Source organism: Rutidosis leptorrhynchoides, chromosome 5, assembly GCF_046630445.1.
Source record: "Rutidosis leptorrhynchoides isolate AG116_Rl617_1_P2 chromosome 5, CSIRO_AGI_Rlap_v1, whole genome shotgun sequence".
NCBI classification, from domain to species: domain Eukaryota; kingdom Viridiplantae; phylum Streptophyta; class Magnoliopsida; order Asterales; family Asteraceae; genus Rutidosis; species Rutidosis leptorrhynchoides.
Window position 1 is genome coordinate 410364623 of NC_092337.1, and position 27419 is coordinate 410392041.

Consider the following 27419-nt stretch of genomic DNA (forward strand, 5'->3'; position numbering starts at 1 on the left):
TCAAATCATTCAAGAATTTCTCATAGTTTGGCATACCTGCAATAACATCAACTAAAGGTACATTTACACAAATATTATTCGTATTTAAAGGCTTACAATGATTCTCCTTTGGTTTTTCGGATGCAAGTGCTTGTGGGTATGGAATGGGTGGTTTGTAGTCTTCCACTTTAGGTGCTTGCTTCACCGTATCTTTCGCTTCTTCCTTGATCATCTTCAAATTATCATCAACCCTAAACTCGGAAGGCTCGGTGGTTTCTATTTTCTTCACTTACGGATGATTTCCCGACATCAACCTCATCAAATAGTCACCATACTCGGGAGTTATGTCACCAAATTGGATCCCTTCATCTTCACATGTTATACTCTTCACACTTTCAACTCGGATACCATCAATCTCTTGATAAGGAGTGTAATCCGCCATATTAGATAAATCAGAAAATATAAACTCATCACACTCTTCATCATCATCTTCACACCCAAGAGTAAAAATAGGACTATGCTCCGGTGTCTTGAAACTCGTTTCATCCTCACAGAAACTATAAATAGCATTTACTTGTGAATACGCTGGAGCTTGAGGATCCTTCTTCTTTAGTATAACAAGAGGGTTACTTGCACTTGGTGGTCTAGGTTGGTTCATGCCATGACTAGGATTCACTTGCGTATTCGATGGAAGAGTGCCCGGTGGCCTCTCCCCTAGTAATTGTGATATCCTACCCACTTCTCTTTCAAGAGTTTGAATCGTAGTTTGTTGACTTTGTATTTGTTGTTGTACAAGATTTCCACTTTCTCCTTGTTTCACCATGAAATCCCTAAGTAAATCTTCTAAACCTGGGCTAACATGAGTTTGATTTTGCTGTTGTGGGAATTGATTTTGATTGTAGGATGGTTGATTTATGTTGTTAAACCCTGGTGGTCCATTTTGATATGAAAAAAATTTCAAGTTGTTTTGATAATCCGAATTTCTTCCTTGGTAATTATAATTGTTGGACCCCGAAGCTCCTTCTCTTTGATAACCATTAGAACCTTGATTCCCTAAGTAACCAATTAAATTAGCTTGCTCCTCCATTGAACTTCGATCGCAATCCTTAGTAAGGTGCGGTCCTTGACATAATTCACAACCTACTTTTATAGCATGCATTTCTTTAGTCATCTTCTCCATTTGTCTCTTTACGGATTCTAGTTGGACTTTCACCACTCCAATTTCATCACTACTTTCGGCACTAGCAATGATTGATGATCTAGAGAACTCCATCTCTTGATGCCAATCATGTGAATGTGCTGCTATATCGGCAATGATGGTGTGAGCTTCTTCAGATGTTTTCTTTATAATTGAACCTCCTGCTGCAACATCAATATCTTTACGAGTAGCTATATTAACACCTTTGTAGAATATTTGGACCTTTTGAAATGTGTTCAACCCTTGTTGAGGACACACTCTTAACATTTTATTGAATCTGGTCCAAGCTTCATATAGTGTCTCATTAGGCTTTTGCCTAAAGTAATTAATGTCGCTCTGTAACTTTGCTGCTTTTGAAGCAGGGAAAAACTGTGACAAAAACTTGTCCATCATGTCATTCCAATCTTCGATATCACCTTCTGTAACGAGTATAACCAATCTCTTGCATCATCCTTTAATGACCATGGAAAGATTTTTAAACACGCGACATCATCGGTGACATCTTTAATCTTGAATAGCTTGCAAATGCTTACAAACTTACGAAGATGCTCGTTAGCATCCTCATTCGGAGCTCCACCGAATTGGCATGTAGTAGTCACCATGTGGATAAATTGACCCTTTATTTCAAAACCGTCAGACATCGTGGGTTGAATAATTGCGTGGCCTTGACATGTTCTTGTTGCCTTCATTAATGCATCCATCGTTTGATTTGTAGTAGCCATCTCTTCCTCTTCTTTAGTAATTGGCTCTATGACTGGTTGAATAACTGGTTCAGAGTTAGAATCCAATGAAAGTGATTCTAAACCCTGACCAAGAGACTCTACTTCTTGAGCTCTTAAGCTTTCGTAAAGTTCTTTTTCAGGTTCAGGATATGAAGGAGTTAAATCAGAGTTAGAAGAACGCAGATTCATGCATTAATACCTATTCTGCAATCACAACACCACAAACAAACCAACTGCAAAAACACAAGCTTACAATAAAAAGTAATTTTTATAGGAATTGAATTCCTACAAAAGGATCGAATAATTCAAAGTTTATTAAAATCTTTTAACAAAACCGCTCCCTGGCAGCGGCGCCAAAAAGTTGATGTGTTAAGACGTGACCTTTAAAATGTAGACAATATGCTTATTAATTAACACATAATACAGGCAACTATAACCCGATCATGTAGTAATTAGCAAGTACATTGACCAGTTCGTACCACAGGGAGCAGTTTGTTTTCAAGGACTTTAAACAATTAATCATTCTAAAAGGGAATTTGTATTTGAAGTTGGAATTCGTTTAATACTACAATAATCAAGATATAGTAAATAACAGGAATGAGAAGGTGGTGTTTACTTCTATGCTTGATAAATGACAGGGATTGTTCTTTTGTAATTAAAACGGTTATTTCATAGTTACAAGTAATTAGTTTATATCAATTTCACAATATCTATAAACTTAAGAGCTATGTTTAATCAACAAGATTCTTTCGTGGTTGAATTCACATAAAATCTAGCTTACTAAGATCACTCTAAGTAAACTACATGATTGTATATCCTAGATATCATTCAATTAACATCCTATACTCACATATAGGTGGCTAAATCACTAGGTGTTGAAGTATAAGCTATGGCCTTTGATAAACTCACATAAACCAAGTCATAACTTACATAATTGAACTAGGATACAAGGATGGTTACAACAATGGATCTTTTGAAAGAACATGGTGATTTAGATTGATTAACTAACTAGACCCAACCCGGTTAAACTCACGTGAAACCTAAATTACAACAATCACTTGAGGTAATTTCATAACTATGTTTCTTTGAAACTTATTCAATTACCGAATTAAACACATAACAAAATCACTTAAGCTTATGCATCTAATCGTCTAGATTACTAGGTGTTTTGAAGTATAGATTGTTTTCCTAGTTAACTCACATTAATAGGTTTGCAATATATATAATTGAAGTAATGAACTAAGCAAGCATAACAATGGTTCTTATGGTTGAACTAGATTAATAAATCAATCAAAACATACTTGTAACTATTATAACATCAAAATATAGAACAATCTCAAGCCATAAATCTTACATTGAAGTAAACACACATGGTTTTTAGCTAGACATGATTAAAACAAGAACAATACAGCAATTCATATACTTGAAATTCATAAACATAACAAGAAGTGAATGAAAACAAGAATACCAATCGAAATAGATGAACTAGCTTCAATCTTGGTGTTGAAAGAGTGTTACTTCCTTCTTGACAAGCCTTAGAACCCCTCTTGAACTTTCTAATACGAGCTATTTACTGATATATGATGTGTGTTTGAGTACAAGGGATAACTACCATTAAATAGGCTCAAAAGTTAGGTAGAATAGTGTTCTGGAGAGGGATGCGCCGCATCCCTTTAGTGATGCGCCGCATCACTTTAGGCTCAAGTGTTTTCCAGTTCGTTTAGCACTCAGGAACTGTCGGCAGGCAAGGGATGCGCGCATCCCCTCACAGATGCGCCGCATCTGACTCCTTGGATGCGCCTCATGGATCAGAAACCCCGCATCTAAAACTTTCGGCATTTTTTGGTCTTGGATGCGCAGCATCTAAAGCAGATGCGCCGCATCTACCTCTAAATAATAGTAATTTTCCAACATGAGTTTGTAGAGCTCCGAGTTACGGACTTCTGGGCTCCGGATTCACCCTTTTTCGAGTTCGTATGACCGAGTTATGGCCAAAACGGTGCAGGTGCGCAGAATCTTCTAAAATCAGCAATATTTTCCATAAATCTTCGCTTCAACACTCGCAACGGATTGTACACACATTTTAACTTATTACAATACACAAGTACAACAATTACATACAAAATGATACAAAATCGGATCGAAATAACGACAACAAATATGTATAATTTTGGCGTTATCAATTGTGCATGATCCCCATCATTGTAAACTAGCAGTATATCATTATGAACAAAAGTAGTCATTATTTGAGGATATCGTTGGAAGATAGTATGAAAAGATGTATTTATATCGTTTTTGGTAATGTAAGTATGTTTAAATAGGGTTTTGGTTTCTTGTTAGGTCATGTGGCAAGTTTATATATGCTATAAAAGCTTCAAAATTCATAACTAGCATGTGGATGGCTTTTTGAGGTTATGAAGTAAATTGCATTTTGGTTTTCGATTAAGAGAAGTGCATTAACTCGGTTTAGATTCCATAAAATTATAGACAAAAGAAACACTTGTAATATGACTACGTGTGAGTATTTAATTAAATACCTTCATCGTGTGTAACATGGCGACTTCTCTTTGGCAACGTGTGAAGCTATGGGTTGATGTTCAATGGCCTACGGTAGATAACGTTGATGATCTGTTTTTGTGGCTTGCGGCATACCCAGCTTCGAACAATCTCAAGTCAAGGTTCATTTGCATTTTTGCTTCGACTCTATGGTGGATTTGGCGCTTTAGAAACGACAACATTTTTAGCTCACGGAGTATCAAGAGGAGTGTTGTATTTGATAACATAAGAATGTCGTCTTTTTTTGACTAAAAGCTAGAAGTAAATTAGCGTTTAGTTGGACCAATTGGCTTGCATGCCTTTTGTAATTCCGTTTTTGTCGTTTACATTTTTGTATCCCTCTTTTGTTCTAGCGCCTTGCTAGTTCTTTTTTAATAAATTTCGGGCGTTCAAAAAAAAAAAAAAAAAAAATACTAAATATTGAAAGGACAAACAGGGACGAAGCTAGCATAATATATTGATGTAAAATAAGATTTTATCTTTTTTACTAGCTTCTTATTTTAGAGTTTTTTTTTAACACAATGTTTAGGAAAAAATATATCTACACAATGCCGCAAATTTGATTTTTTTTTTTTTTCGGCGATAAAATGTTACACTTGTATAACAAATAGGAGAATCATCAAAATAATGAGACCCTAAAAAACGTATATACGTACAGTCAAAACTACCGAGCTCAACATGAACTAAAAATTTAACGAGAGCTCACAGCGGAAATAAATGTTATAAAGCCCGATACATAGAACAAGGCCCAAAGAACAAAAAACATAAAAATAGAAGGCAACTAATCTACAACACCAATGAAGATTCGAAACCATCTATAAAGCGGCGATAAGTACCAAACGTAGGCCACACAAAACATAACTATAAGTTTAACCACCCATAAAAAAACTTTAAGTCCATTGCTAACGCATGAAACCACGGGCGTGGGAAATCTAGTTGGAACAAAATCAACACCAACTTCATCCCTAATGGAGCGTGGCTTTAGGGCATTTGGGAGGCGTGTGTTGGATACTCACGGGAGAAGTCACGGTCGTGGGTTTTCATTTTTTAATTTTATATTATTTTAAAAATATTATTTTTATCACTTTATATTACTTTACCAATTATATTTTAACATATCATTGCAATACTTCTCACCTACAACAAAAACTCATACTACCATTGCTCAACACCAAAAACTCACCCCGCCTATTCATCAAAAAAGTGAAAAAAAAAAATAAAAAAAATAAAAAAAAAAAAAAAAAAAAATTCACACCCCAAACTCACATCCCTTCCCATCACAACGGTCTAAGGTCTAATAAGTAGTCACCAAAACACATCAACGTTTCCAACATCTCAAATTTTTATTCCTCGCGCCAAACAAACCTATGAGGTTATTAGAGTAAGAGAAGCTTTTGTAAATAAAGTATAAGAGAAGCTTTTGTAAATAACGTAATTAAAGGTTGGTATGTGTGAATCAGCTTAAAATTATTTTCCCAGATACCACAATACTCTTTCTTATGTATATATAGACTTCTGAACTGTGTGATTCGTTTCAATTCAAGTCTCCTCCTAATCTTACCAACTTCATCGATTTCTTAAGTAAGTTTTCTCGATCTGTTTTGTGTATTTGAAGTTATTTTCTTGTTTGATGTCAAAAAGGTAATTTGCCCGAGTGGTTAAGGGGGAAGACTTAAGATCTTCTGCACATAAGTGCGCGTGGGTTCGAACCCCACAGTTACCATCTTTTAAGTTACTAAAATTTATATCTATGGTTTCGTATTGAATTATACAAACTGAATTTTTGATTGTATTATTATCTGTTTACCTATACCTATCATATCGACTTAATTAGTAATTAATTTTAGAGTCTATTATTATACACTACATTTATTTATTTTATGGTGTTTAGTTCTTGATGTTTGTAGAATTTTAGCATTTGATTTTAAGGTAATTTAATATGCAGATACTTGTTTACTGGTTTCTTGTTAAGTGATAAACTATAGCAAGCAGGAATGAAATCAAAAGGTTGAAAAATAAGAAATTGCAGTTCACTCTAGAATTTAGTATACATAAATATTTTGTGGATCATTTAACCGTTTGCAGTTGTATCCACGTCCCTAAGCCTCAATGACAACGAGTCTAGACTAGACTGCTAAACGAAGTTTTGATGATACAAGTAACAAAACTAACGCCTATAATGGTCAAAACTGTAACAAATGTTTAACATTCACTATATGATTCTGACATAATCAACACCACCAGCGAAGTCCAGCCAGTAAACGGATGTGCACCTTTTCCGTTACCCTTCTTCTGATCATATTGTTCCCACAAATAACCAGTTTGCTTATAGTTCTTTATCACATTTCTGTTGCAAAAAAACAGTTGATGTGTAAATAATTAAAATTAGAGCCCTTGTAACTAAGTAAGTAGCATGAACATAGTGATAAAATAAACATACCTTATAATATTTCCTCTTAACTCACTGTAAATTGCCCCAGCTTTTTCTCTATAAGGTCCTTCCTCTGCAACAATAATAAGTATGGTTAGTTATGCACGACCCGCATTATTGTAAACTAGTGAGTGCCTCATATCGTTACAAACAAAAGTAGGTCAATTTTGTATTGAATTATATATAGACCGTTACAAACAAAAGTAGGTCAATTTTGGAGAAGATTTTTAATACCTTTTGAATAATGATGCAGTGACGAAAGGATCAAGTAATTCATGTTCATCCAAATTGGGCCTCTCCAATAAGGTGGGTCATGCTCCGTATTGCGTTTCATGTACATTGAGCTGCAAAAAATCAAGGTGAAAAGCTTAAAAAAAAGAACAATGGCAGTTATGCTTCACACAGAATATCTAGTTTGTTTCACCTTGTTTTGGAGAGCGAGCGTAGTCCAAAGTTAGTCCATAAGGTGCTCGTGTTTGAAATAATGTCAAGCTGCTTTTCTAGAATCCGAGATTTCTGTATGTCAATGAATAGTTCAGAAGATAATGAAGTGTTTGCAGTTGACCTAACCAGACCTTCGTCTGACCCACCCAATTTGCAACCTCCCTAACACGTGATACTATTAAGTTGTTGGTTTAATTAAACTTACAGATGAGATGATCTTCCATATGAAGGGAAATAAACTGACATATCCAACATGTGGAACCAGTCTCAATTCTGGTTTCTCTAAAACTTCTCGAACAAGCTCTAAACTTGGCTGGTTTCCATTTTTCTCCACTAGCTGCCGTCTTAAACGGACCTATAGAGATTAAACGGATGTCAGCGGGTTTATTATCATATGTCCGCAAAAAAGTACGAATATATTGGCGACTGTTTCTGAATAACTATAAACATATAAACAAAAAGGTTTCAGAACCATTAGAAGATGAAAAATGAGTTGCTTTTAAAAATCTTAATCAGGAGGAATAAAACAGAGGCAACTTACTTTTTCTGTGTGATTTCCGAAATCAAAATAAGCTCCAGAGTCTGCGTCAAAGTGCATCTGGAAACAAGCAAACACATCTGAATATTTAACTAAAATAAATGGTCATTAATTAAAAAAAAAATAGTTTATGCTTTAATAACATGAAATATAGGTTTAAAAACATAAGTTACGAAAGTTGAATGAATTGAAAAGATCAAAATACTGAGAGAACAAACCTTATTAAGAAGATCAAAATCAGCAAGGAGCTTAGCTGTCTCCCCATATGCCTGCAGCAATTCATTCACCCGTTAATGTTAACGTCTAATGAATTAAGTATCAACGATGTTTTTGGACATGTTTTTCAATAATAATACCTTTCCAGATTCATTTTTGTTTACGAGCTGTTCGGAGATGGAGTGCATGCAATCTGCTGCAAGAAGCATCCAACATCTAAGATCTAAGTGACGTTCATCATCAGTTGGGTGTGATGCGCGTGGATAGTCGTCTAAACCAGAAGATAATGTCTGGGATGCCAAAGGGAGTTGAAGAATATAAGTTGGTTTAATTGCAGTCAAAAGGTTAAAAAAAAGAAGAAGAAAAAAAACTCATGTTCTGGCACTAATACGAAAAAGCATGATTTCAAGAGAAGGAAATTAAGATATAGAAAAGAAAATATAACCTTTGGATTTAGTTCAAAGATGGTCTGACTCTCTTTCCTTCCATGCCAATAATAGCTGCTTTTATACTTGCCTGTGAATGTAACATTTTTATTTAAGTATGACTTAATTAGTTTCTTTACATACACAGAACATGTTAACTACACAACTACTCGTACATATGCCTGGCAAGCGCGTGAGGTTTGGTCGGTTTGGGTAACAGGTAAAAATGGTTTTGGGTTGAAATGGGTCATGGGTGAAACGGGTAAAAAATTAAATGAGCCCAAACGGGTCTGGTTGGGTCGCTTTAGGTAACAGGTCAAAACAGGTAATGGGTCAAATAGGTCCAAACGGGTCATATAATTTTACATTTGATTTTTTACATTTATTATATCGTTTTAGTTATTATTAATTAATATTAATATACATAATAATTGATATAACCATTAATGCTTTCGTAAATGATTAACGGATGACGCTTGTTATGTTCGACCCATGTGACCCATTCACAAGACCCATTAGACCCGTCTATTTATTGAACTTTAGGATTTGATACCCATTTGGCGCGTTCTTTATATTTTGTATAAGACTCAATAGGTATTGAAGAATAATTCATTGGGCCTTTTTTAAGTTTTGGTTTACATTGCCAGGCCTAATTTTTTCAAGACCCAATTGACCCGAAAGCTTGACCCATTTCACCCAAATTTGAGATTATGGGTCTCAATTGCCGGGTATACTCGTACAATATAATAGTACTCAAATGATCCACAGTTACCTGATTGTGTGGTGTTAAACCATTGAAACCATGCTTCTAGACGACCATAAGATCGATCAAAAAAAGTAATAATCTCCTTGCTTTCTTTGGTAGAAAACTTGTTTCTCATCATGCTACAAACCAGATCTGAGAATGCAAGATTCGTAGATTGATATTTGAATATCTTATAATAAAAACTTTCTTCTCGCCGAAAAGAATCTTAAAAACTGTACCTCGTAGGACTAAAAATAGGGTTGGTGGATTTCCATTACTTGGACGTTGAACAACAAATTCTTCAGGTACCTTGCTGCAAATAAATGACAAGTTACTTCCACGTGAACATAACACAATAAACCGGTCGAAGACGTTACAAGAGGCATCAACTAATATTACCTTTATACCCGACAATTCAGACCCATAGCTTGATAAACGGGTCCATTGGGTTAGGTATATAACCCATTGGGTCCATAAGAATGTTAAAGAATGAGTCCAATATAGACCCATATGAAGCCAAACAAATATATATAAGGTCCAACAGGTCCTTAATGGGTCTTTAATATTATTATCTAAAAGTTTTACAAGTTCCATAAACTATAAAAAAACAGGTCTTGACCCAACCCTAACCGACCCATTTAAAAAGGATGACCCATTTAACCCGTGACCCGTTTCTACCCAAGCCCGTTCGGGTCTCAACCCAACCCGGCCCATTTGTCATATATGATTACCTTAGAGCTTCAGCTCCTAAAATTTGCTCACGTGGAATCCAGCCATCAATGTTCATGAGGTCCAACCAGTGTCCAATAATATCCAAGGAAATGTGTGTATCCCATCGCCTATAATTAATCATATGATAGTATTAAAACTTTATAAAAATTTAGAAATTCAGAAGACAAAAATATATTTTTTAACAAACCAGATCAACAGTTGATGAAAACCCTCATCCCATAAAAATCCTCTAGGAAAGAACGGGCGACTTGGAACAGCAGTGTACAGCTCCGCTGGCCAGTATAATATAGAATCACCATCAGATCGATGCTGCATTACACATTTATATACGATTATAGCTAAGTAACATGTTCAGATTTAAGAACATTGTATATATTTTCAGAAAAATATAACAATAAATTAACTTTACCTTAGAGGCTTGTTGAAACAGTATTTTTGATTGGCCATAAAAGTAGCCGATTCCTCCTATCAAATTTCCAACAGCAGCCATACCAACTTCTACAGATTCTGAATCAAGCTGCAAATAACAAATTTAATTTAAGGACTCGTAAAAAAGTCAACTATAACAAAGACCAGATGATGACGGTACCTTGTCAGATGGATTAAAGATCCTTTGGAACTTATCATTAAACTCAATTTCTTTCTTTTGAAGTTGACTAGTCAATGAAGTACCTACATAAACAAAAGAGATGCAAACAATATTTTAGAACCATTTTATCCTGCTGAGACAAATAGTAAGATTAAATTTGTGGTTAAGAGTCATAAACGAACCTGTAAGACTATCAATCCGTTCTTCAACTCTAGCATTATCAACGTCACTTCCACTTACAAATGCAATGTCTGCTCTAAAAGGCGTTTTAGCAGTAATCTACAAAGATAAAAGCAAAAAGGTTGATGGAAGCCGAATCCAAAATAATAACAGATATATTAGAAGAGCGAAAACCGCACCTGATAAACTAAAATGTTAGGAGAATCGTCAGATGTGTCAGGAAGCTCGAGATGACCAAAGTTTCTTACCTATAAACACGCAGCACAAAATTACATCACAAACAAAACCAGCACATATGCCAACCTTTATTAATAAAAGCAAGGTTGGGTATAAGCAAGGTTGTAAAAGTCCAGGGACGAGTCGGTCGAGTTGGGTGTTGACCAACGTTGACTTCTTGTAAAATAGATAAATTAAACATATATATATTACACATAAACATGAATATATCAAACATAAATATTTCAAACATAGATATATGGCACAACTTTGAGAAAATTTAAAAGACTTTGTCCGACTTTGACTGACTCATGACTCAGACCCGACTCAGCCGACTCGGACCACTTTGACCCGACTTTTAAGGTGTTTTTGGGCGGGTCAGGACGGGCTAGTCCCCAAACCGACGCGTCAACCGACTTTTACAACAGTGGGTATAAGTTTCCGAAAATGGATCCGCAATGCAAGAAACCAAATTAAAGTATATAATCAAATACTAATGTATTACTTGTTGAGCAAGAATTCCTTGAACCATATCAGATAGATTGTGAATATGATGCGTCTTGAGACCAACATGATGGACTTCAAAATCTTCCTGATAAAAAATTGGTCATCAGTACTAATTTTCTAAAAGACAAGAAAAAGGCTTGAAAAAAGATCATATATTTAGTTATGACATTACCATTGATTTTAAATGGAGCTCCCAACCTCCAACATCGGGTCGTGATCCAAACGCCAATAAAGACTTCTCATAAATTTCCGAAACACTTCTACCCAAGCTTATTTCATTTTCACCCTCATCGGCCACATAAAAGAAAAGATGTGCAGAATCTGGCATATCTTCATTTAACCTAAAATAAGATTAATGCAAACTCTCTTAATTAACATAAATGTCTTGATGGCATAGCCTCCATATACATGCTAATAACATGACATCATTTCTGGCAAAAAAAGAAAGACAACTTACTTATCATATTCCGCTCCAACTCGAAAAGCCCAATCTCCACCATAGCCACTACCATCAACCTTCGATTTCAAAAAACTTGTGGTTAATGTCATCCCATGGTCAATTACAACTTGATGTCCATAGTCTCTTCCATTATGTTTATTCCAACCGTATTTTTGAAGATCGTCCGCATCTTGGCATACATGTCTCATAAAATATCTACCATCCTTTACACCGAGCCACATTAATCCAACCACCAATGATTTCGGGGTCCTAGTAAACACAACTAATATCATACATCATAAACATCTATACCTATTATCCAGCATTCATATTACAATATAGAATTCAACAAAAATATGGTAAAAATGTAACGTACCTGGAACGAATCCCGAAGTACACATGAGGACGGTATGTTCCCCAGTATAAGCTCTCCTTATGCTCACCTTGAAACTGTCATTTGTAAAAAGAAACACAAAATTTATCAGAATACACAATTATAAGTACATGTATGTATACATACATACATATGGTAAAGATACTGTAAGACTGGTTATACGAACCGTAAGAACACATCATATTTCACATATATAGTGAAAAAACATATTTTGTACAAACCGTAAGAACACATCATACATCTCAAGAATGTGAAAAAACACGGAGGCGTTTATTTAAAAACGAATAAAGTCAAAACAATCATAGATTAATGGTGCAGGTATGGCTTTTTAACTTATATGCATTCAAAAAATATGTGCATCCGTTCCATCACATATTTATGAACTTGAATCTAGTATTTTGTTTACTATCTGTGTGAAGTGTGAACATAACAGTGCTCTCAAAGTGTTCTTATTTGATCCTTACTCTAAATACACTATAATATATATCAATATCTATTAATGTATAGATACATAATATATATGGTCTAACCATATCTAGGTCCATGATTTTGGGAGCAGGAAAAGGAGTGATAACCCTAGGCAATTGATCATCTGCATCTGAGAATTGAACAGAACGAAAGACAAAAAATAGTGCAACTAATGATGATACAATAATAAACCCTAGAATAGCGAAATTAACATCTAAGATGCGAATTTGAACTTTTCCTCTTTCTTTTCGTAAACCTTTACGGTTACGGAGTTCGCGATTATCGTCACCGGGACCAGTGGTCGAAGAGGGTTTGATTCTGTTTCTGGCCGTTTTCCGGCCATCACCTCCGCTCATGTTGCCGGTGGTGTTAAGTTCATCAAATGTAGGAGTGCCGGCCGGAGCTGGGTTTGGGAATTCGTAATAGGAGTAATGAATTTTGACTTAAGAAAGTCAACGTAGATCACAGTATAGTTGTATTCTTAACCCTCTGGTACGGTCTGTGGTTTAACGGGTTCGGTTAAAAAACAACCATCATCGTCCATCGATACGAGAAAACGATACCAATACCAAATATATTAAAAATCAATGTACAAATATTAAGGCCGTAATTACAAGTAATTTATTCGATAACTTAAGTTGAAGTAAAAAAAAGGAGGGTGAATAAGTCAGGGCGAATAAAACTAATTTTTTTTGGCAAAAATGAGATCATATCATATAACTTGATCCTCCATCAAAACTATGAAAGAATCATAAAAGAGAGTTACAAGAAAAGACATTGGCTATGAAACATACAAATCTAATACGACATATAACTAAGCCGGATGACACAAAAGCCGGGATTGGTATCTCATACATAAAATTGGTGACCATAACATAACTTGTAATACGTTGCCCACAAGAATACCTTGAGCTTGATTAGACGAACTATTGATGTCCAAAAAGTGTAGTTACCATTGAAGATGAAGTCGTTTTTAGCCAACCAAATGCCTCAAATAGTCGCCGGACCTATTAACCTCCAAAATTTCTTGTCTAAAGTGAGAAAACTCTTGAAGGTGAACAGATAGTATATGAGTATACATTATTAGTCAAGGAAAATGATAGGATATCCGGTAACCGTAAAATCAAGAAAAAAGACCACAAATAACGGGAATGGCTAGCCGGTCAATGTTCGTTTAGTGGCGCACTATAGATCAAATAAGGAAATATTAATGGGTTAAAGTCAAAAATATGCTACAAACTTACACAAATATACTGATGTCGCCCACAAACTCATTTCCGTCCTACTGTCGCCTACAAACTTATAAAAAATGTGCTAATATAAACAAAATATTTTTTTTAATCGTCAACCAAAATGGTTGATTACGTGGCTTCTAAGTAGTCATGACACGTCGGTGCTACATCGAAACAGAACTGAAAGTATATGGGCGACATCGGGACACAACTGAAAGTATATGGGCGACATCGGAACATATAAAATGAATAAAAAAAGTTAAATAATTAACTTTACCGGTTCAGCAGGTAACCGGTAACGAAATGTTAACATCGGCACATTTTTTATAAGTTTGTAGGCAACAGTAGGGCAGAAATGGGTTTGTGGGCGACATCGGTACATTTGTGTAAGTTTGTAGCATATTTTTGGCTTTAACCCAATATTAATCATTAAAAGATGACAAGTTGTGACGATCGCTTCAAATCCATATGGACGAACACGTCATTCATCGATTTCATTGCGAGGTATTTGACCTCTATATAATACGTTTTGTAAACATTGTATTCTTTTGAAAAAGCACACCATAAATGAATATTTAAATCAAAGGTTTTCGACATCTGATGATTTCTACATATAGACAAGCACCGTAAATAATAGTTTATAATAGTACTTCCGTTGACAATGCAGTCAAAATAAGATACATGGTGATGATTTGGTGAATGCAACGTTTCCTTGAAAAATATGCCATGTAAGACTCCATGCACATAGCTTGTCTAACATATAAGCAAACAGCGGAAGAATTCTAGGGAACCTGAGAATAAACATGCTAACAAGTGTCAACACAAAGGTTGGTGAGTTCATAGTTTTAATGTTTTGCATAATCTGTACATAAAGGTGGATCACAAGATTTCAGTTGTTTCATCCAGAAACGTTTATCAAAATATTCTACAAGATTGAGCACCATGGTAACTAAGCTTTAACGTTATAATAAGTACCCCTGTTTTAACATACATGCAACCAACATGTACAATAGACGCAAACCAACGTGTACTAAACTCAAATAGCATACGTCTGTTTTATAGTTCAGGCTAGGGTTTCTATACTTGGAACAGACGGGGATGTCAAGCCCTATGGATCCATATACAATTATTCGCGCCCACCAGCCCATATCCTATGTACTGGCAGCTATTAGTTACCAAAGTTAAGGGATTTTCGGTTTAACTCAGTGTAGAATTAAGTATGTACTTGTATCCATTGCGTTTAAAATAAATTGCATGTATTCTCAGCCTAAAAATATTTAAAGTATTTAAAAAGGGATTTATAAACTCACCTTAGCAGCACATAAAGTCGTTCGCCGAAATGTGACCGAAACTCGGAATACCAAATAACCGTAGATCTCAACCTAGAGAACATATGTTGGTCAATAAATGTCTATCAAGCTAGGTCAGGTCATAGTGTATCACAATCCTAATGCTCGAGATCGACATACAAAAGTTATCAAAAGTCATTTCAAAAAGTCAATTTGACTCAATACTATAGTTGAATGATCATGCCAATCGAAACATTTTAACATTTCACATAGTTTCCTAATTCTTGTAAAATTAAACTATAGTTTTTATAAGGCTTTAAAATATGATAAAACAATCAGTTTTGACAATTGCTCAACAAGACGAGACGTGCCTTATATAAAAATTCACTTACTCGATTAGTAATATTTGAAAATTCAATTTATCAATCTTATAAACAAGTTGTTTAAATATCAATTGCAGATTCAAAAACAATTTCAATTAATGTTAATCATAATTCAGTTGACCATATCTTTAAATTCGTTCATCGAAATTAGGCGATTTCTAAATGAAAAGTTATTGATTTTTCGCCAGCTTTCCAAAAACATGCATATCATAAACCTTTTATCAGTAATATATGTATTTAAGTCGTGATTCATCATAAACTGTTTAATGACGAAATTTAGCATACAAGCATGCATAAACATATATACTCGAGCACTAGCCATGGATACACTATTAATATATAAAAGATAAGATATGAATGCTCACGTATCAATATTGTGATTCAATATTGCAGGAAAGTACGTAGACGCAACAGAGATGATAAACACTAGGTTTGACTTGCAAATAATACCCGCGAACATTACCCATAACCTCCATAATTATAATCCATAGTTTCCTTAGCTCTATCCCGCTTGAAAACCCATTTTGAAAGTGACACGCTCATGACTCCGTCGTAGTATTTTATGTATAATACTAATAATATTAATACCAATACTACTAATAATATTAGGATTAATAATAATAATAATAATAATAATAATAATAATAATAATAATAATAATAATAATAATAATAATAATAATAATAATAATAATAATAATATATTAAAGAGACTGAGAGATTGAGAGATAGATTGTTGAGTGAATTCGTTCGAAAAACTGATCGAGCTTTATAGAAGTTTTGTGACCCTGACTGCCATGCGATCGCATGGCTTTGTAGGGTGCTTCCCATGCGATCGCATGGGCTAGCTGTCCTGCACTCATCGTTTTAACTTCTAGTTTGTCGACATGTTTTTATAATATAAATATAATATATTTAATTTATATAATTAATTATATATTATATTAAATTCACGTGTATAGTTGATTTGTAATTTTTGGTCCGTTGACTCGTCCGTTGTCACTCGACTTATGTCCCGGTTCCGGTTTCTCGAATGCATTTTCGTACGCTTAGAAAACTAGTACTTTTCGTTACGCGGCGTGTACCTTTATCAAAAATTAAACTTAATCATTGATAAACTATGTCACTCGAAGTGTAGCTTTAATCAATTAAGTGTTTTGGTTATTTGCTTCTATAAATCATCGTCTCGTAGTATATACATATATACATTTCTACTGTAGCAAATAGTGATTTTCGAAAACACTGTAGCTTTTCGGTACTGTAGCAATTCGAGAATACTATAGCAAATTAGTGTTTTACTGGTTCATCTTAAATGTTTTAGTTAACTTATCTAAATATTAATCGAATCAATAATCGAATGTTACTATCGTTTACTAAATAACTTGAAATCACACACACACACACACACATATATATATATATATATATATATATATATATATATATATATATATATATATATATATATATATATATATTGTTCGTGATTCTTCGAGAACAGTCAAAGAATAATTGATTACATGAATATAGTTCCAAAACTTTGATACTCAACATTACAGACTTTGCTTATCGTGTCGAAAACATTAAATCATTTAAAGTTAAAGTTTAAATTTGGTCAGAAATTTCCGGGTCGTCACACAAGTACATCAGAACCTACAGGCGGCTTCCACGTGATGTATAGATGACGTCATTATCAAAACCGTGGGTAAGACCTCAAAACTGGCAAACGGTTCACGGACCGGTTCCCATATGACGTATAGATGACGTCATTATTTGGACTGTTAGTAAGACCAAATCCGTCAACGACAATGACCAGCATGCGGCTCACGGATACGGAGACGTCATATATGTCTTATCAATGGCAGTGCACACATGTGTCATCAGTGTGCCACATAAGTCCAACAAATACGACCTAAGAGGCTTAAATCCAACTACCAATGTTGGCTAACCGAAAACGGAATGACATGTCAGCATGGTCAGACACATGAACAACACTAACTCTGGTGTTTGCCTATAAATATGTTACTGTCATTCCCAAGAAACATACATGACAACTCACTCACAATCATTCCATAAAAGCTAATACTTTCTCTATCTAAGTACTCTCTCACTACTTAACTCAATAACTCGGTCACTCTATCCATATACGAGTCGAATGTTGGTTTTATTTTTTGATAGAAAAAATTGATATGGTTACTTTGTGAAGGATGTTATCCCACATAGGTGGGAGGAGAAAGTTGGAGGTAGGTGACTTGGTTATAAAAGGAGGGCTAAGTCTTCATTCCAATTTGCACCAATCAATACACTTTAAGTATTTGATTATTTCTTTCTTTCTTACCCTTGTTTGAGAGTTGTATTAGTTAAATATTTTGGAGAGTGTAGTTGGCTTAAGAGAGTCGTCTATACCATTGTAACAATTTGTAATATAGTGTATTTCTCTCTTTGGGGGCCGGTGGGTTTTCTCCTGTTTTGGAGTTTCCACGTTAAATCTTGTGTTGTGTATTGTTCTTATTTCTATACTATTATTGTTGGGCTGGGTGGTGGGAATTAGTGAGACCGTAATTTCCCAACATCGAATATATTCAAATCGATTGTACGCCACCCCTTTGAGATCTTCATCTCCAACAAGGTTATTCATGGTATCCGGATCGGAGAGTGAACAAACCAATCACCAACCTTCACCCAACACCCTTTACACTCAAGTCTATGACCGAAAACTGTCCCACAACCAATTGACGAAAATACGATTGATCAACGGGCATGGGTCAATCCAGATAAGAGACATACTTAATAATTGTATATGACTAGGATAAATATTCTATCAGAAGTGTATGGATAAAAATTCTATCAGAAGTGTAAGTATTATTATCATCAAAGATGTAATAATCATAATCGTCTTAAATTAATGTACATGTCAAAATAATACATAAGTTCTCTCATTTTTCTCTGTTCTCCGTTCTCAGGTTTAGAGGCGACCACCATTTCCCCTTTCCAGATCCGGCCACGCAAGCTTCTGTTTCAGGTCACCGCGGTCGACATACTGCCGGAATAATTTATTGTACCACGTTAACATCACACGTACGCATCGGAATAATACTTCAATCGTCATGATTCTTCCAGCTTTCAACTTTTCTTAAATCGATTGTTGATTTGTTTCAGATTCCCCCTATTTTCTCCTTTATTTCTGATCTCGTATATGCATCTCATATTCCGATCCACACCTTTTCATCTCAGATTCCGAAAGTCAATTAGCTAGGGTTTTCATGGCAAACATCTACCGATCAACTCCGATTCATCTATTTTCGCTTTAATTTCTGTTCCTCCGGTCTTCAATTCAACTTTCGCGTCAAAAGCCTCGCAGAGACATGTACGGATCGAGGGGGTATGTTTACTCAACAACAAATTTATTTATTTTTTCTTTTTCCCTATGAATTATTATATATAATATAGCTGCAAATCTGCAATCATGTGTTAATCCTGTTTTATCTGATATCGTCTGTTACTGCTTCGAATTGTATACAAATTATTGCCTTTCCTGTACCCAGTTAATTTAAAAATAGTTAATTTCGATCTATAGCTTTTTCCATCAAAATCTCGTCCTGATTTCCCACTCGATCTTTATCTCCATTATCAATTCAAGTTTTGATCCCTTATTTCATCAGCTTCCGACAGTAATTTCAATCCCATTCTATCCTTTTTCTTAATTTAAAAAAAAAAAAAAAATGAGTGTGAGGAGAGAGAGTGAGAGGAGAGAGAGTCATGCACACAGGTTTAGTACGACGGGGCAGAGAGATCGTGGAGAGGGAAAGCCTAGGGTTCCGACGACAACAAAGTTTTTCGGGCATCGTTTGACTTCATTTATGTTTTTTAATTTCGGTGACCATTGGGCCATTTCTGATCTTTGGCGGTTCTTCAAGCAATTCGGTGATCTTAGGGACATCTACTTGGCAGGCAAACGACTAAGAAATGGACTCAAGTTCGCTTTTGCCAGGTTCCATGGTGTTGGAGATGAGGCACAGCTTCTTCGTCGACTAGAAGGCATAAAGTTTGATTCAAGGCCAATTAGGGTTTTTCGTGCCGTCAATCGTTCGCATAACTCGGACTCAAATCGTTTCAATACCAGGCCTGTTTTTCAAGGTAATGGAACAAAAGGTAATACTGGTGGTGCTGTCTGGATACCGAAGAGGTCATCAAAGATGGGCACTAGTCGTGGAGATGAGTTCCCTGCTCTTAATGAGGTTTTTGGCGGATCTAAATCTAGGTTATTCAATGAACCTAAACCTATAGAAGATTTAAGAACATTGATGCCCAAATCTAGATCGAGAAAGGCCTGGGAACCGGAAGAAGCTGAAAGGTTTTGTACGGTGGAGGTTGAAGATAACTCTCCATTGATTGGGATGGAAGATTGTATTATCGTTGGTGAACTGAAAAACTTTGGTGCACTTAACCTTATTTCCACGATAGGGCTGGTAAACGGATTAGATGGTATACATATTAAGTACATTGGTGGCCTACACGTGTTACTGATATGTGCCAACAGTGTTATGGCCAAAAATATTGCAAGTGATGTTAATTCGCCGGTGAAAAAGTGTTTTAATGAGTTAAAATTGTGGGATGGTCGTTCAATCAATTCGGGTAGATTAACATGGGTCGAGATCATAGGGGTTCCATTCAAATACTGGTCTTGTAGTACCTTTAAATCAATTGCGGAGTGGTGGGGGCCAGCCCTGGAGTTCAAAAATTGCAATATTATTCATGGGAATCAAAATCTAGTTTCGGGAAAAGTCCTGATCCACACTAAGAATGACGAACGCATCAATGGAATAGTAAAATTGGTGGCAGGCATATGGTGCAAACATGTTGGTATTCTTGAATGTGATGATAAATTAGAACTTGATTTGGAAAATGTTTCACAGTCGGATTGGGATAATTCAGAAGATGAGGAAGGAATTCCGGATTCTTTGTCTGGTGATGAAGCTTCCGATGAACTTGAAGATGGGGAGTTTCGATCGGAAAAAGGTCAGGAGATTGGTGGCGGTCATGGCGGCTTACCAGTGCAGGTGGAAGACGATGGGTCTTCCTGCATGGGATTTAAGCAACTTTTTGATAAAGATATTAATGATGATGCTTTTTTGTCCAACATGAAAGAATCACCTGTAGCCGCAAATCTCTCCAAGTCCAAGATTCCAGTTACCAAGGTGAAGAATGATAGTTTGCTTGGCAACTCAAACGTCTCGGGTAAAAAAGTAAACCCTGAGGGTTGTTATTCGGGTGCCAGTGTTGGGCCAACTCACCTCAACTTAAATGGGCCCAACTTCAATACTAATAAATCTGGCCCAGTAACTCGTGATAATCCAGCAAAGGAGACTAGTGTTGATGGGCCTAATAATCAAAATAATTCTAATGTCATTAGTTCGGCCGATCCAAGAGATAATGTGGTGATAGAGGACCTCGGTGATACCGATTGCTCAACGGATGAAGATGATAGTAACAGTCCTATTAAGAATTTCGGTGGTGACGTGGTGGAGATGGCTAAGATTTCCGGTGATTCATCCTCTTTGAATGTTATGGATACCGCTAACAACTATTTGCCTAAAAAAGCAAGTAAAGGGGTTGTTTACGCTTCTGATTCATCCAACTGCTGCTGGAATTCCATCGGCAACTGGAAAGCTTCATCAAAAATTTTACATGCGAAGAGATCGAGTTGAAATGTCCCGTTCTTATTGATTAAAAACGTTCCATATTAATTGATTTCGTTGCGAGGTTTTGACCTCTATATGAGACGTTTTTCAAAGACTGCATTCATTTTTAAAACAAACCATAACCTTTATTTCATAAATAAAGGTTTAAAAAGCTTTACGTAGATTATCAAATAATGATAATCTAAAATATCCTGTTTACACACGACCATTACATAATGGTTTACAATACAAATATGTTACATCGAAATCAGTTTCTTGAATGCAGTTTTTACACAATATCATACAAACATGGACTCCAAATCTTGTCCTTATTTTAGTATGCAACAGCGGAAGCTCTTAATATTCACCTGAGAATAAACATGCTTTAAACATCAACAAAAATGTTGGTGAGTTATAGGTTTAACCTATATATATCAAATCGTAACAATAGACCACAAGATTTCATATTTCAATACACATCCCATACATAGAGATAAAAATCATTCATATGGTGAACACCTGGTAACCGACAATAACAAGATGCATATATAAGAATATCCCCATCATTCCGGGACACCCTTCGGATATGATATAAATTTCGAAGTACTAAAGCATCCGGTACTTTGGATGGGGTTTGTTAGGCCCAATAGATCTATCTTTAGGATTCGCGTCAATTAGGGTGTCTGTTCCCTAATTCTTAGATTACCAGACTTAATAAAAAGGGGCATATTCGATTTCGATAATTCAACCATAGAATGTAGTTTCACGTACTTGTGTCTATTTTGTAAATCATTTATAAAACCTGCATGTATTCTCATCCCAAAAATATTAGATTTTAAAAGTGGGACTATAACTCACTTTCACAGATTTTTACTTCGTCGGGAAGTAAGACTTGGCCACTGTTGATTCACGAACCTATAACAATATATACATATATATTAAAGTATGTTCAAAATATATTTACAACACTTTTAATATATTTTGATGTTTTAAGTTTATTAAGTCAGCTGTCCTCGTTAGTAACCTATAACTAGTTGTCCACAGTTAGATGTACAGAAATAAATCGATAAATATTATCTTGAATCAACCCACGACCCAGTGTATACGTATCTCAGTATTGATCACAACTCAAACTATATATATTTTGGAATCAACCTCAACCCTGTATAGCTAACTCCAACATTCACATATAGAGTGTCTATGGTTGTTCCGAAATATATATAGATGTGTCGACATGATAGGTCGAAACATTGTATACGTGTCTATGGTATCTCAAGATTACATAATATACAATACAAGTTGATTAAGTTATGGTTGGAATAGATTTGTTACCAATTTTCACGTAACTAAAATGAGAAAAATTATCCAATCTTGTTTTACCCATAACTTCTTCATTTTAAATCCGTTTTGAGTGAATCAAATTGCTATGATTTCATATTGAACTCTATTTTATGAATCTAAACAGAAAAAGTATAGGTTTATAGTCGGAAAAATAAGTTACAAGTCGTTTTTGTAAAGGTAGTCATTTCAGTCGAAAGAACGACGTCTAGATGACCATTTTAGAAAACATACTTCCACTTTGAGTTTAACCATAATTTTTGGATATAGTTTCATGTTCATAATAAAAATCATTTTCTCAGAATAACAACTTTTAAATCAAAGTTTATCATAGTTTTTAATTAACTAACCCAAAACAGCCCGCGGTGTTACTACGACGGCGTAAATCCGGTTTTACGGTGTTTTTCGTGTTTCCAGGTTTTAAATCATTAAGTTAGCATATCATATAGATATAGAACATGTGTTTAGTTGATTTTAAAAGTCAAGTTAGAAGGATTAACTTTTGTTTGCGAACAAGTTTAGAATTAACTAAACTATGTTCTAGTGATTACAAGTTTAAACCTTCGAATAAGATAGCTTTATATGTATGAATCGAATGATGTTATGAACATCATTACTACCTTAAGTTCCTTGGATGAACCTACTGGAAAAGAGAAAAATGGATCTAGCTTCAATGGATCCTTGGATGGCTCAAAGTTCTTGAAGCAAAATCATGACACGAAAACAAGTTCAAGTAAGATCATCACTTGAAATAAGATTGTTATAGTTATAGAAATTGAACCAAAGTTTGAATATGATTATTACCTTGTATTAGAATGATAACCTACTGTAAGAAACAAAGATTTCTTGAGGTTGGATGATCACCTTACAAGATTGGAAGTGAGCTAGCAAACTTGAAAGTATTCTTGATTTTATGAAACTAGAACTTTTGGAATTTATGAAGAACACTTAGAACTTGAAGATAGAACTTGAGAGAGTTCAATTAGATGAAGAAAATTGAAGAATGAAAGTGTTTGTAGGTGTTTTTGGTCGTTGGTGTATGGATTAGATATAAAGGATATGTAATTTTGTTTTCATGTAAATAAGTCATGAATGATTACTCATATTTTTGTAATCTTATGAGATATTTCATGCTAGTTGCCAAATGATGGTTCCCACATGTGTTAGGTGACTCACATGGGCTGCTAAGAGCTGATCATTGGAGTGTATATACCAATAGTACATACATCTAAAAGCTGTGTATTGTACGAGTACGAATACGGGTGCATACGAGTAGAATTGTTGATGAAACTGAACGAGAATGTAATTGTAAGCATTTTTGTTAAGTAGAAGTATTTTGATAAGTGTATTGAAGTCTTTCAAAAGTGTATAAATACATATTAAAACACTACATGTATATACATTTTAACTGAGTCGTTAAGTCATCGTTAGTCGTTACATGTAAGTGTTGTTTTGAAACCTTTAGGTTAACGATCTTGTTAAATGTTGTTAACCCAATGTTTATAATATTAAAAGAGATTTTAAATTATTATATTATCATGATATTATGATGTACGAATATCTCTTAATATGATATATATACATTAAATGTCGTTACAACGATAAACGTTACATATATGTCTCGTTTCAAAATCATTAAGTTAGTAGTCTTGTTTTTACATATGTAGTTCATTGTTAATATAATTAATGATATGTTTACTTATCATAATATCATGTTAACTATATATATAACCATATATATGTCATCATATAGTTTTTTTACAAGTTTTAACGTTCGTGAATCACCTGTCAACTTGGGTGGTCAATTGTCTATATGAAACCTATTTCAATTAATCAAGTCTTAACAAGTTTGATTGCTTAACATGTTGGAAACATTTAATCATGTAAACATCAATCTCAATTAATATATATAAACATGGAAAAGTTCGGGTCACTACAGTACCTACCCGTTAAATAAATTTCGTCCCGAAATTTTAAGCTGTTGAAGGTGTTGACGAATCTTCTGGAAATAGATGCGGGTATTTCTTCTTCATCTGATCTTCACGCTCCCAGGTGAACTCGGGTCCTCTACGAGCATTCCATCGAACCTTAACAATTGGTATCTTGTTTTGCTTAAGTCTTTTAACCTCACGATCCATTATTTCGACGGGTTCTTCGATGAATTGAAGTTTTTCGTTGATTTGGATTTCATCTAACGGAATAGTGAGATCTTCTTTAGCAAAACATTTCTTTAAATTCGAGACGTGGAAAGTGTTATGTACAGCCGCGAGTTGTTGAGGTAACTCTAGTCGGTAAGCTACTGGTCCGACACGATCAATAATCTTGAATGGTCCAATATACCTTGGATTTAATTTCCCTCGTTTACCAAATCGAACAACGCCTTTCCAAGGTGCAACTTTAAGCATGACCATCTCTCCAATTTCAAATTCTATATCTTTTCTTTTAATGTCAGCGTAGCTCTTTTGTCGACTTTGGGCGATTTTCAACCGTTGTTGAATTTGGATGATCTTCTCGGTAGTTTCTTGTATAATCTCCGGACCCGTAATCTGTCTATCCCCCACCTCACTCCAACAAATCGGAGACCTGCACTTTCTACCATAAAGTGCTTCAAACGGCGCCATCTCAATGCTTGAATGGTAGCTGTTGTTGTAGGAAAATTCTGCTAACGGTAGATGTCGATCCCAACTGTTTCCGAAATCAATAACACATGCTCGTAGCATGTCTTCAAGCGTTTGTATCGTCCTTTCGCTCTGCCCATCAGTTTGTGGATGATAGGCAGTACTCATGTCTAGACGAGTTCCTAATGCTTGCTGTAATGTCTGCCAGAATCTTGAAATAAATCTGCCATCCCTATCAGAGATAATAGAGATTGGTATTCCATGTCTGGAGACGACTTCCTTCAAATACAGTCGTGCTAACTTCTCCATCTTGTCATCTTCTCTTATTGGTAGGAAGTGTGCTGATTTGGTGAGACGATCAACTATTACCCAAATAGTATCAAAACCACTTGCAGTCCTTGGCAATTTAGTGATGAAATCCATGGTAATGTTTTCCCATTTCCATTCCGGGATTTCGGGTTGTTGAAGTAGACCTGATGGTTTCTGATGCTCAGCTTTGACCTTAGAACACGTCAAACATTCTCCTACGTATTTAGCAACATCGGCTTTCATACCCGGCCACCAAAAATGTTTCTTGAGATCCTTGTACATCTTCCCCGTTCCAGGATGTATTGAGTATCTGGTTTTATGAGCTTCTCTAAGTACCATTTCTCTCATATCTCCAAATTTTGGTACCCAAATCCTTTCAGCCCTATACCGGGTTCCGTCTTCCCGAATATTAAGATGCTTCTCCGATCCTTTGGGTATTTCATCCTTTAAATTTCCCTCTTTTAAAACTCCTTGTTGCGCCTCCTTTATTTGAGTAGTAATGTTATTATGAATCATTATATTCATAGATTTTACTCGAATGGGTTCTCTATCCTTCCTGCTCAAGGCATCGGCTACCACATTTGCCTTCCCCGGGTGGTAACGAATCTCAAAATCGTAATCATTCAATAATTCAATCCACCTACGCTGCCTCATATTCAGTTGTTTCTGATTAAATATGTGTTGAAGACTTTTGTGGTCGGTATATATAATACTTTTGACCCCATATAAGTAGTGCCTCCAAGTCTTTAATGCAAAAACAACCGCGCCTAATTCCAAATCATGCGTCGTATAATTTTGTTCGTGAATCTTCAATTGTCTAGACGCATAAGCAATCACCTTCGTTCGTTGCATTAATACACAACCGAGACCTTGCTTTGATGCGTCACAATAAATCACAAAATCATCATTCCCTTCAGGCAATGACAATATAGGTGCCGTAGTTAGCTTTTTCTTCAATAACTGAAACGCTTTCTCTTGTTCATCATTCCATTCAAATTTCTTCCCTTTATGCGTTAATGCAGTCAAGGGTTTTGCTATTCTGGAAAAGTCTTGGATGAACCTTCTGTAGTAACCAGCTAGTCCTAAAAACTGGCGTATGTGTTTCGGAGTTTTCGGGGTTTCCCACTTTTCAACAGTTTCTATCTTTGCCGGATCCACCTTAATACCTTCTTTGTTCACTATGTGACCGAGGAATTGAACTTCTTCCAACCAAAATGCACACTTTGAAAACTTAGCGTACAATTCTTCCTTCCTCAATACTTCTAACACCTTTCTCAAATGTTCACCGTGTTCTTGGTCATTCTTTGAGTAAATAAGTATGTCATCAATGAAAACAATGACAAACTTGTCAAGGTATGGTCCACACACTCGGTTCATAAGGTCCATGAACACAGCTGGTGCATTAGTTAAACCAAACGGCATGACCATAAACTCGTAATGACCGTAACGTGTTCTGAAAGCAGTCTTTGGAATATCATCTTCTTTCACCCGCATTTGATGATACCCGAAACGTAAGTCAATCTTTGAATAAACAGACGAGCCTTGTAGTTGATCAAATAAGTCGTCGATTCTCGGTAGTGGGTAGCGGTTCTTGATGGTAAGTTTGTTCAACTCTCGGTAGTCGATACACAACCTGAATGTACCATCTTTCTTCTTGACAAACAAAACAGGAGCTCCCCACGGTGATGTGCTTGGTCGAATGAAACCACGCTCTAAAAGTTCTTGTAATTGGCTTTGCAGTTCTTTCATCTCGCTGGGTGCGAGTCTGTAAGGAGCACGAGCTATTGGTGC

The 27419-nt window shown here is 35.4% G+C and overlaps 1 protein-coding gene and 1 non-coding gene across 2 annotated transcripts; one reads left to right on the plus strand and one right to left on the minus strand.

Annotated features, from left to right (window-relative positions):
- Positions 1–6095: 6095 nt before the first annotated feature.
- Positions 6096–6178, plus strand: TRNAL-UAA (transfer RNA leucine (anticodon UAA)). Its single transcript has one exon. It is a non-coding gene; the product is annotated as a tRNA-Leu (tRNA).
- A 272-nt stretch (positions 6179–6450) lies between these two features.
- Positions 6451–13379, minus strand: LOC139850319 (mannosyl-oligosaccharide glucosidase GCS1-like). The gene is made up of 22 exons (XM_071839904.1): positions 12842–13379; positions 12294–12367; positions 11936–12187; positions 11651–11819; positions 11477–11563; positions 10935–11003; positions 10758–10854; positions 10576–10658; positions 10396–10503; positions 10174–10295; positions 9986–10093; positions 9494–9567; positions 9282–9407; positions 8530–8600; positions 8225–8374; positions 8087–8137; positions 7872–7928; positions 7536–7685; positions 7311–7402; positions 7121–7230; positions 6896–6959; positions 6451–6802 (listed from the first exon to the last, which is right to left on the minus strand). The coding sequence occupies exons 1-22, from the start codon at positions 13133–13135 to the stop codon at positions 6658–6660; spliced, it is 2553 nt and encodes an 850-aa protein (XP_071696005.1). The 5' UTR covers positions 13136–13379; the 3' UTR covers positions 6451–6657.
- Between the last annotated feature and the right edge of the window lie 14040 nt (positions 13380–27419).